The sequence below is a fragment of the Myiozetetes cayanensis genome, unplaced genomic scaffold (assembly GCF_022539395.1).
Source record: "Myiozetetes cayanensis isolate MyiCay16 unplaced genomic scaffold, myiCay2020 scf528, whole genome shotgun sequence".
NCBI classification, from domain to species: Eukaryota; Metazoa; Chordata; class Aves; order Passeriformes; family Tyrannidae; genus Myiozetetes; species Myiozetetes cayanensis.
In genome coordinates, this window is record NW_026087774.1 from 1 (window position 1) to 11,283 (window position 11,283).

General features: G+C 55.7%; 1 protein-coding gene across 1 annotated transcript; it reads left to right on the forward strand.

Moving 5' to 3' along the window:
* Window positions 1–3,364: 3,364 nt before the first annotated feature.
* On the forward strand, window positions 3,365–11,283 carry PYCR3 (pyrroline-5-carboxylate reductase 3; the record flags this gene model as incomplete). The annotated part of the gene is given in 5 exon segments (XM_050334405.1): window positions 3,365–3,544; window positions 4,735–4,947; window positions 6,604–6,658; window positions 6,661–6,695; window positions 11,030–11,283. Coding segments are annotated over 5 exon segments (666 nt in total), but the record flags the coding sequence as incomplete, so codon positions are not given.

Below are 11,283 nucleotides of genomic sequence, written 5' to 3' on the forward strand. Positions count from 1 at the left end.
GGAGGTGCCAGCTCAGCTGCTGCTTTTGGGGTTGCTGGTTATGGGGGTGCTGGTTTTTGGGGTGGTGGGTTTGAGGGTGCTGGTTTTGGGGGTGCTGGTTTTTGGGGTGCTGGTTTTTAGGGTGATGGTTTTGGGGGTGCTGCTTTTTAGGGTGCTGATTTGGGGGCTGCTGGTTTTGGGATTGCTGTTTTTGGGGTTTCTGGGTTTTGAGGATTGCTGGGTTTGGGGGTGCTGGTTATGGGGTGCTGGTTTTGGGGGTGCTGTTTTTTAGGGTGCTGGTTTTGGTGGTGCTGATTTTGGGATTTGCTGCTTTTGGGGTTGCTGCTTTTGGGGCTGCTGGTTATGGGGATGATGGTTATGGGTGTGCTGGTTTTGGGGGTGCTGTTTTTTAGGGTGCTGTTTTGGGGTTGCTGGTTTTGGGATTGCTGGTTTTGGAGGTGCTGAGTTTGGGGTTGCTGATTTTAGGCATGCTGGTTTGGGGGTTCCTGGTTTTGGTGGTGCTGGTTTTTGGAGTTGCTGTTTTTTAGGGTGCTGGTTTTGGTGGTGCTGATTTTTAGGGTGCTGATTTGGGGGCTGCTGGTTTTGGGATTGCTGGTTTGGGGGTTTCTGGATTTGAGGACTGCTGTTTTTGGGGCTGCTGGTTTTGGGATTGCTGGTTTTGGAGGTGCTGTGTTTGGGATTGCTGATTTTAGGCATGCTGGTTTGGGGGTTGCTGGCTGTGGGGTTGGTGGATTTTGGGGGGGGCTGTTTTTAGGGAGCTGGTTTTGGGGTTCCTGGGTTTTGGGGGTGCTGGTTTTTGGGGGTGCCGTTTTTTAGTGTGCTGGTTTTGGTGGTGCTGATTTTGGGATTGCTGGTTATGGGGTTGCTGGGTTTGAGGATGCTGATTTTAGGGGTGCTGGTTTTGGGGTTGCTGTTTTTGGGGATGATGGTTATGGGGATGCTGGTTTTGGGGTTTCTGGTTTTGGGGGTGCTGTTTTTTAGGGTGCTGATTTGGGGGCTGCTGGTTTTGGGATTGCTGTTTTGGGGGTTTCTGGGTTTTGAGGATTGCTGGTTTTGGGGTTGCTGCTTTTGGGGATGCTGTTTTTGGGGGTGCTGGTTTGGGGGTGCTGTTTTTTAGGGTGCTGTTTTGGGGGCTGCTGATTTTTGGGATTGCTGGTTTGGGGGTTTCTGGGTTTTGAGGATTGCTGGGTTTGGGGTTGCTGGTTTTGGGGTTGCTGGTTATGGGGATGCTGTTTTTGGGGATTGCTGGTTTGGGGGTTGCTGGTTTGGGGATGCTGGTTTTGGGATTGCTGGTTTTGGGGGTGCTGGTTTTTGAAGTTGCTGTTTTTTAGGGTGATGGTTTTGGGGGTGCTGTTTTTTAGGGTGCTGGTTTGGGGGCTGCTGTTTTTGGGGTTTCTGGATTTTGAGGATTGCTGGCTTTTGAGGTTGCTGCTTTTATAGGTGCTGGTTATGGGGCTGCTGTTTTTGGGGATGCTGGTTTGGGGTTGCTGGTTTTGGGATTGCTGGTTTTGGAGGTGCTGAGTTTGGGGTTGCTGATTTTAGGCATGCTGGTTTGGGAGGTGCTGGGTTTGGGGTTCCTGAGTTTTGGGGGTGCTGGTTTTGGGGTTGCTGGGTTTTGGGATTGCTGTTTTTTAGGGTGATGGTTTTGGGGGTGCTGTTTTTTAGGGTGCTGGTTTGGGGGCTGCTGATTTTTGGGATTGCTGGTTTGGGGGTTTCTGGGTTTTGAGGATTGCTGGGTTTGGGGTTGCTGGTTTTGGGGTTGCTGGTTATGGGGATGCTGGTTTTGGGGTTGCTGGTTTTGGGATTGCTGGTTTTGGAGGTGCTGGGTTTGGCGTTGCTGATTTTAGGCATGCTGATTTGGGGGTTGCTGGGTTTGGGGTTGCTGTGTTTTGGGGGTGCTGGTTTTTAGGGGGCTGGTTTTTGGGGGCTGCTGGTTTTGGGGTTTCTGGGTTTTGAGGATTGCTGGTTTGGGGTTGCTGGTTTTGGGATGCTGGTTTTGGAGGTGCTGAGTTTGGGGTTGCTGATTTTAGGCATGCTGGTTTGGGAGTTGCTGGGTTTGGGGTTCCTGAGTTTTGGGGTTGCTGGTTTTTGGGGTGCTGGTTTTGGGGGTGCTGGTTTTGGGGTTCCTGGGTTTTTAGGGTGCTGGTTTTTGGGGGTGCCGTTTTTTAGTGTGCTGGTTTTGGCGGTGCTGATTTTGGGGATGCTGTTTTTGGGGATGCTGGTTTGGGGTTGCTGGTTTTGGGATTGCTGGTTTTGGGGTGGTGGGTTTGAGGGTGCTGGTTTTGGGGGTTCTGGTTTTTGGAGTTGCTGTTTTTTAGGGTGCTGTTTTGGGGGCTGCTGGTTTTGGGATTCCTGTTTTTGGAGGTGCTGGGTTTGGGGTTGCTGTTTTTGGGATTGCTGGTTTTTGGGGTGGTGGGTTTGAGGGTGCTGGGTTTGGGGTTCCTGGTTTTAGGGGTGCTGTTTTTTAGTGTGCTGCATTTGGTAGTGCTGATTTTGGGATTGCTGATTTTGGGGGTGCTGGTTTTGGGGTTGCTGGTTATGGGGTGCTGGTTATGGGGGTGCTGGTTTTTGGGTTGCTGGGTTTTGGGGGTGCTGTTTTTGGAGTTGCTGTTTTTTAGGGTGCTGGTTTGGGTGCTGCTGATTTTTGGGATTGCTGGTTTGGGAGTTTCTGGGTTTTGAGGATTGCTGGGTTTGGGTTTGCAGGTTTTGGAGTTGCTGGTTATGGGGTTGCTGTTTTTGGGGTTGCTGGTTTTGGGGTTGCTGGTTATGGGGATGCTGGTTTGGGGGTTGCTGGTTTTGGGATTGCTGTTTTTGGAGGTGCTGGGTTTGGGGTTCCTGGGTTTTGGGGGTGCTGGTTTTTAGTGTGCTGCTTTTGGTAGTGCTGATTTTGGGATTGCTGATTTTGGGGTTGCTGCTTTTGGGGGTGCTGGTTATGGGGATGCTGGTTATGGGGGTGCTGGTTTTGGGGTTGCTGGGTTTGAGGATGATGATTGGGGGTTGCTGGTTTTTGGTGTTCCTGGTTTTGGGGGTGCTGATTTGGGGGTTGATGATGTGGGATTTGCTGGGTTTAGGGGGTTGCTGGTTTTTAGGGATGCTGGTTTTGGGGGTGCTGATTTTGGGATTACTGGTTTTGGGGTTTCTGGGTTTTGAGGATTGCTGGTTTTGGGGTTGCTGATTTTGGGATTACTGGTTTTGGGGTTTCTGGGTTTTGAGGATTGCTGGGTTTGGGGTTGCTGCTTTTGGGGTGCTGATTTTGGGATTACTGGTTTTGGGGTTCCTGGGTTTTGGGTGCTGGGTTTTGGGGTTGCTGGATGTGGGGGTGCTGTTTTTGGGGCTGTGACACCTCTCCCTGTCCCGTGGGCAGGAGTTGGGGTGCAGGACCACGCACTGCAACCTGGAGGTGGTGCAGAGGAGCACCCTGGTCTTCCTGGCCATCAAACCCCACGTGCTGCCGGGTGTCCTGGAGGAGATCCGTCCTGCCGTGGGCACCCACCACATCGTGGTCTCCCTGGTGGCTGGAGTCACCATCCAGACACTGCAGAGGGTGAGCCTCCTCTCCTTCTCCTCCTCCTTCTCCTCCTTCTCCTCCTCCTCCTCCTTCTCCTCCTCCTTCTCTTCCTCCTCCTCCTCCTTCTCCTTCTCCTCCTTCTCCTTCTCCTTCTCCTTCTCCTTCTCCTTCTCCTTCTCCTTCTCCTTCTCCTTCTCCTTCTCCTTCTCCTTCTCCTTCTCTCCTTCTCCTTCCTCCTCCTCCCTCTCCTCCTCCTCCTTCTCCTTCCTCCTTCCTCCTTCTCCTTCCTCCTTCTCCTTCTCCTTCTCCTTCTCCTTCTCCTTCTCCTTCTCCTTCTCCTCCTCCTCCTTCTCCTTCTCCTTCTCCTTCTCCTCCTCCTCCTTCTCCTCCTCCTTCTCCTTCTCTTCTTCTCCTCTCTTTTTCCTTCTTCTCCTTTTCCTTCTTCTCCTTGTCCTCCTCTCCTTTTCCTTCTCCTCCTCCTCCTTCTCCTCCTTCTCTTCCTCCCCCTTCTCTCCTTCTCCCCTTCCTCATTTTCTCCTCCTCCCTCTCTCATTCTCCTTTCCTTTTCCTTCTCCTCCTCCTCCTCTATTTCTCCTCCTCTCCTGCTTTTTTCTTTTTCTTCTTCTCCTCTCCTCCTCCTTCTCCTTCTTCTCCTTCTTCTTCTTCTCTCCATCTCCTTTTCCTACTCCTACACTTTTACTCCTCTCCTTTTCTTCTCCTCCTTTTCTCCTTTTCCCTCTCCTCATTTTCTCCATCTCTCCTTCTCCTCCTCTCCTTTTCTTTCTCCTCCTCCTCCTCCTCCTTTTCCCTCTTCCTCCTTCTCTCCTTCTCCTCTTCCTCATTTTGTCCTTCTCCATCTCTCATTCTTCTCTCCTTTTCCTTCTCCTCCTCTTCCTCTACTTCTCCTCTTCTTTTTCTCTTCTCCTTCTCCTCTCCTTTTCCTTCTCCTCCTTTTCGTCCTCTTCTCCTCCTTCTCCTCCTTCTCCTCCTTTTCCTTCTCCTTCTTCTCTCCTTCTCCTCTTTCTCTCTTCCCTCCTCCTCCTCCTCGTAGTCCATTTTCCCCGGACCCACAGAGGACACACCCCTTTGTCCCTGTCCCCACCCCTCCAGCTCCTTCCCCACACCCCACCCTTCCCCCCCCGCCCCTCTGGGTGACACCCACCGGTGTCAGGGCCACCATGCCGGGGTTGCCTCCCCCTTTTCTCCCATCCCGCTCTCTCCGGCAGCTCCTCCCTCCCTGGACCAAAGTGCTGCGGATCATGCCCAACCTGCCGTGCGTGGTGCAGGCCGGGGCCATGGTCTTCTCCCGGGGCAGCAGCGCCGGCGACAAAGAATCCGCCCTCCTGCAGAACCTGCTGTCGTCCTGCGGGCTCTGCGAGGAGGTCCCCGAGTCCTACATCGACATCCACACCGGCCTCAGCGGCAGCGGCGTGGCCTATGTGAGCTCCGGGGTGGGAATTCCCGTCCCGCTGGGATCCGCGGGGGTTTCGCTTGGCTCCGGCTCAGCCCGGGGGTCTCCCCTCGGTCCCGGCTCGGTCCGGGGGGCTCCGCTTGGCTCCGGCTCGGTCCGGGGGGCTCCTCGGTCCTGGCTCAGTCGGGGGGCTCCCCTCGGTCCTGGCTCAGTCCAGGGGTCTCCCCTCGGTCCCGGCTCAGTCCAGGGGGCTCCCCTCGGTCCCGGCTCAGTCCAGGGGGCTCCCGGTCGCCAGTCGGCTCCCTCGTCCCGCTCAGCCCGGGGGTCTCCCCTCGGTCCCGGCTCAGTCCAGGGGGCTCCCCTCGGTCCCGGCTCAGTCCAGGGGGCTCCCCTCGGTCCCGGCTCAGCCCGGGGGTCTCCCCTCGGTCCCGGCTCAGCCCAGGGGGCTCCCCTCGGTCCCGGCTCGGTCCGGGGGGCTCCCCTCGGTCCCGGCTCAGCCCGGGGGACTCCCCTCAGTCCCGGCTCAGCCCGGGGTGCTCCCCTCGGTCCCGGCTCAGCCCGGGGGACTCCCCTCAGTCCAGGGGGCTCCCCTCGGTCCCGGCTCAGCCTGGGGGGCTCCCCTCGGTCCCAGCTCAGTCCAGGGGGCTCCCCTCGGTCCTGTCTCAGTCCAGGGGGCTCCCCTCGGTCCCGGCTCAGTCCGGGGGTCTCCCCTCGGTCCCGGCTTAGCCCGGGGGCCTCCCCTCAGTCCCGGCTCAGCCCGGGGGGCTCCCCTCGGTCCCGGCTCGGTCCGGGCATCTCCCCTCGGTCCCGGCTCAGCCCGGGGGGCTCCCCTCGGTCCTGGCTCAGTCCAGGGGCCTCCCCTCAGTCCCGGCTCAGCCCGGGGGGCTCCCCTCGGTCCCGGCTCAGCCCGGGGGGCTCCCCTCGGTCCTGGCTCAGTCCAGGGGGCTCCCCTCGGTCCCGGCTCAGCCCGGGGGGCTCCCCTCGGTCCCGGCTCGGTACGGGGCGCTCCCCTCGGTCCTGGCTCAGTGCAGGGGGCTCCCCTCGGTCCCGGCTCAGCCCGGGGCGCTCCCCTCGGTCCCGGCTCGGTCCGGGGGGCTCCCCTCGGTCCTGGCTCAGTCCAGGGGGCTCCTCTCGGTCCCGGCTCGGTCCGGGGGGCTCCCCTCGGTCCTGTCTCAGTCCAGGGGTCTCCCCTCGGTCCCGGCTCAGTCCAGAGGGCTCCCCTCGGTCCTGTCTCAGTCCAGGGGGTTCCTCTCGGTCCCGGCTCAGCCCGGAGGGCTCCCCTCGGTCCTGGCTCAGCCCGGGGGGCTCCCCTCGGTCCTGGCTCAGTCCAGGGGGCTCCCCTCGGTCCTGGCTCGGTCCAGGGGGCTCCGCTCGGTCCCGGCTCAGTCCAGGGTGCTCCCCTCGGTCCCGGCTCAGCCCGGGGGATTCCCCTCGGTCCTGGCTCAGTCCAGGGAGCTCACCTCGGTCCCGGCTCGGTCCGGGGGGCTCCTCTCGGTCCCAGCTCAGTCCAGGGGGCTCCCCTCGGTCCCAGCTCAGCCCGGGGGGCTCCTCTCGGTCCCAGCTCAGCCCGGGGTGCTCCCCTCGGTCCCGGCTCAGCCCGGGGGGCTCCCCTCGGTCCCGGCTCGGTCCGGAGGTCTCCCCCCGACCCCCTCTCAGCCCGGGTACCCCCGTTGTGCCCCTCCAGGTGTACCTGTTCGCCGAAGCCTTGGCCGAGGGCGCGGTGAAGATGGGGATGCCGGAGCCTTGGCCGGCAGGATCGCGGCACAGACGCTGCTGGTGAGCTGGGAACACCTCGGGGAACACCCCGGGAACACCTCGGAACACCCCAAAACACCCCAAATCGCTCCTTTCCCGCGCTTTCCACCCGGCCCTGGGCTCCACAACAGCTGTCAGGGCGAGGGAGGAGGTGCTGGTTTTGGGGTGCTGGTTTTGGGGTGCTGGGTGAGAGGTGTTGGTTTTGAGGGTGCTGGTTAAGGGTACTGGTTTTGGGAGTGTTGGTTTTGGGGGTGCTGATTAAGGGGTGCTGGTTTTAGGGTGTTTGGTTTTGGGGGTGCTGGTTAAGGGGTGTTGGTTTTGAGGGTGCTGGTTTTGGGGGTGTTGGGGGTGCTGGTTTTGGGGGTGCTAGTTAAGGGGTGCTGCTTTTTAGGGTACTGGTTAAGGAGTGCTGGTTTTGAGGTTGTTGGTTTTGAGGGTGCTGGTTAAGGGGTGCTGGTTTTGGGGTGTTGGTTTTTAGGGTGCTGGTTTTGGGGGTGCTGGTTTTGGGGTGTTGGTTTTGAGGGTGCTGGTTTTGGGAATGATGGGGTTGCTGGTTTTGGGGGTGCTTGTTAAGAGGTGCTGGTTTTGGGGTTGCTGGTTTTGTTTTTTCTGGGCTTGGGGTGCTGGTTTTGGGGTGTTGGTTCTGAGGGTGCTGGTTTTGGGGGTGTTGGGGGTGCTGGTTAAGGGGTGCTGGTTTTTAGGGTACTGGTTTTGGGGGGTTGGTTTTGAGGGTGCTGGTTTTGGGATTGCTGGTTTTGGGGTGTTTGGATTTGGGGTTGCTGCTTTTTAGGGTGATGGTTAAGGGGTACTGGTTTTGAGGGTGTTGGTTTTGGGATTGCTGGTTTTGGGATGCTGGTTTTGGGAGTGCTGGTTTTGGGGTGTTTGGATTTGGGGTTGCTGTTTTTTAGGGTGCTGGTTAAGGGTGCTGGTTTTGAGGGTGTTGGTTTTGGGATTGCTGGTTTTGGGATGCTGGTTTTGGGGTGTTTGGATTTGGGGTTGCTGGTTTTTAGGGTGCTGGTTAAGGGGTGCTGGTTTTGGGGTTGCTGGTTTCTGGGGTGCTGGTTTTGGGGTTGTTGGTTAAGGGGTGCTGGTTTTGGGGTTGTTGGTTTCTAGGGTGCTGGCTTTGGGTGTGCTGGTTATGGGGTGCTGGTTTTGGGGTGCTGTTTTTGGGGATGCTGGTTAAGGGGTACTGGTTTTGAGGGTGTTCGTTTTGGGAGTGCTGGTTTTGGGAGTGCTGGTTTTGGGTGTGCTGGTTTTGGGATTGCTGGTTAAGGGGTGCTGGTTTTGGGGTGTTGGTTTTTAGGGTACTGGTTAAGGAGTGCTGGTTTTGAGGTTGTTGGTTTAGAGGGTGCTGGTTAAGGGGTGCTGGTTTTGGGGTGTTGGTTTTTAGGGTGCTGGTTTGGGGTGCTGTTTGAGAGGTGTTGGTTTTGAGGGTGCTGGTTTTGGGAATGTTGGGGGTGCTGGTTTTGGGGTGCTTGTTAAGAGGTGCTGGTTTTGGGGTTGCTGGTTTTGGTTTTTCTGGGCTTGGGGTGCTGGTTTTGGGGTGTTGGTTCTGAGGGTGCTGGTTTTGGGGGTGTTGGGGGTGCTGGTTAAGGGGTGCTGGTTTTTAGGGTACTGGTTTTGGGGGGTTGGTTTTGAGGGTGCTGGTTTTGGGATTGCTGGTTTTGGGGTGTATGGATTTGGGGTTGCTGTTTTTTAGGGTGCTGGTTAAGGGGTACTGGTTTTGAGGGTGTTCGTTTTGGGATTGCTGGTTTTGGGGGTGCTGGTTTTGGGGTGTTTGGATTTGGGGTTGCTGTTTTTTAGGGTGCTGGTTAAGGGGTACTGGTTTTGAGGGTGTTGGTTTTGGGATTGCTGGTTTTGGGGTGTTGGTTTTGAGGGTGCTGGTTTTGGGGTGTTGGGGGTGCTGGTTAAGGGGTGCTGGTTTTTAGGGTACTGGTTTTGGGGGGTTGGTTTTGAGGGTGCTGGTTTTGGGATTGCTGGTTTTGGGGTGTATGGATTTGGGGTTGCTGTTTTTTAGGGTGCTGGTTAAGGGGTACTGGTTTTGAGGGTGTTCGTTTTGGGAGTGCTGGTTTTGGGGTGCTGGTTTTGGGTGTGCTGGTTTTGGGGTGCTGTTTTTGGGGATGCTGGTTAAGGGGTGCTGGTTTGGGGGTTGCTGGTTAAGGGGTGCTGGTTTGGGGGTGTTGGTTAAGGGGTGCTGGTTGTGGGGTGTTGGTTTCTAGGGTGCTGGTTTTGGGGTGCTGGTTTTGGGGTTCCTGTGTTTTTAGGGTGCTGATTTGGAGGATGCTGGTTTTGGGCTTGCTGATTTTAGGGATGCTGGTTTTGGGGACGTTGATTTTAGGGATGCTGGTTTTGGGGACGCTGATTTTAAGGGTGCTGGTTTTGGGGTTGCTGATTTTAGGGATGCTGGTTTTGGGGTTGCTGGTTTTTTAGGGTGCTGATTTTAGGGACACTGGTTTTGGGCTTGCTGGTTTTGGGGTTGCTGATTTTAGGGATGCCGGTTTGGGCTTGCTGGTTTTAGGGTGCCGGATTTTAGGGATGCTGGTTTTGGGGTTCCGTGACACTGGTTTTGGGCTTGCTGGTTTTTGGAGTTGCTGATTTTAGGGATGTTGGTTTGGGCTTGCTGTTTTTTTAGGGTGCTGATTTGGAGGATGCTGTTTTTGGGGATGCTAATTTTAGGGATGCTGGTTTTGCGCTTGCTGTTTTTTTAGGGTGCTGATTTGGAGGATGCTGGTTTTGGGGTTGCTGGTTTTTTAGGGTGCTGATTTTAGGGATGCTGGTTTTGGGGATGCTGATTTTAAGGATGCTGGTTTTGGGGACGGTGATTTTAGGAATGCTGATTTTGGGGATGCTGATTTTAGTGTGCTGGTTTTGGGGTTCCTCTGTTTTTAGGGTGCTGATTTGGAGGATGCTGGTTTTGGAGTTGCTGATTTTAGGGATGCTGGTTTTGGGCTTGCTGGTTTTTTAGGGTGCTGATTTTAGTGACGCTGGTTTTGGGCTTGCTGGTTTTTTAGGGTGCTGATTTTAGGGATGCTGGTTTTGGGCTTGCTGATTTTTTAGGGTGCTGATTTAGAGGATGCTGGTTTTGGGCTTGCTGATTTTAGGGATGCTGGTTTTGGGGATGGTGATTTTAGGAATGCTGATTTTGGGGATGCTGATTTTAGGGATGCTGGTTTTGGGGTTGCTGATTTTAGTGTGCTGGTTTTGGGGTTCCTGTGTTTTTAGGGTGCTGATTTGGAGGATGCTGGTTTTGGGGTTGCTGATTTTAGGGATGCTGGTTTTGGGGATGCTGATTTTAGGGATGCTGGTTTGGGGGTTCCTGTTTTTTTAGGGTGCTGATTTTAGTGACGCTGGTTTTGGGCTTCCTGGTTTTTGGAGTTGCTGATTTTAGGGATGCTGGTTTTTAGGGTGCTGATTTGGAGGATGCTGGTTTGGGGACGCTGATTTTAGGGATGCTGGTTTGGGGGATGCTGATTTTAGGGATGCTGGTTTTGGGCTTGCTGGTTTTTTAGGGTGCTGATTTTAGGGATGCTGTTTTTGGGGTTGCCAATTTTAGGGATGCTGGTTTTGGGCTTGCTGGTTTTTTAGGGTGCTGATTTTAGGGATGCTGGTTTTGGAGATGCTGGTTTTGGGGATGCTGATTTTAGGGATGCTGGTTTTGGAGTTGCTGGTTTTTTAGGGTGCTGATTTGGAGTACGCTGGTTTTGGGGACGCTGATTTTAGGGATGCTGGTTTTGGGGACGCTGATTTTAAGGATGCTGGTTTTGGGGTTGCTGATTTTAGGGATGCTGGTTTTGGGCTTGCTGTTTTTTAGGGTGCTGATTTTAGTGACGCTGGTTTTGGGCTTGCTGGTTTTTGGAGTTGCTGATTTTAGGGATGCTGGTTTTTAGGGTGCTGATTTGGAGGATGCTGGTTTGGGGACGCTGATTTTAGGGATGCTGGTTTTGGGCTTGCTGATTTTAGGGATGCTGGTTTTGGGCTTGCTGGTTTTTAGGGTGCTGATTTTAGGGATGCTGTTTTTGGGGTTGCTGATTTTAGGGATGCCGGTTTTAGGCTTGCTGTTTTTTTAGGGTGCTGATTTTAGTGACGCTGGTTTTGGGCTTGCTGGTTTTTGGAATTGCTGATTTTAGGGATGCTGGTTTTGGGCTTGCTGGTTTTTTAGGGTGCTGATTTCAGTGATTCTGCTTTTGGGCTTGCCGATTTTAGGGTGGCTGCTTTTGCACCACCCACCAGGCTGAGGGAGAAGCTTCTACCCCACCTCCTGCCTGAGTTTCCCCCGTCTCCTACACCCCAAAAAACGAGGCCACCAGCGAAGCCCCTCGGGCCGGATGATCCGGGAGGTCCCGTTTTTCCCTCAGGGCGCTGCCAAGATGCTGCTGGAGACCGGGGAGCACCCGGCCAAGCTGCGGGGCGACGTCTGCACCCCCGGGGGCACCACCATCTACGCGCTGCACCAGCTGGAGAAGGGCGCGCTCCGGGCCACCGTCATGAGCGCCGTGGAGGCGGCCACCAACCGCGCCTGCGACATGGCCAAGCACTGACGGCGCCCTGGAGGGACCAAAATCCATCTCCTGTTTTCCAGGAGATCCCAATGCCCTCAGGAATGGAGTGT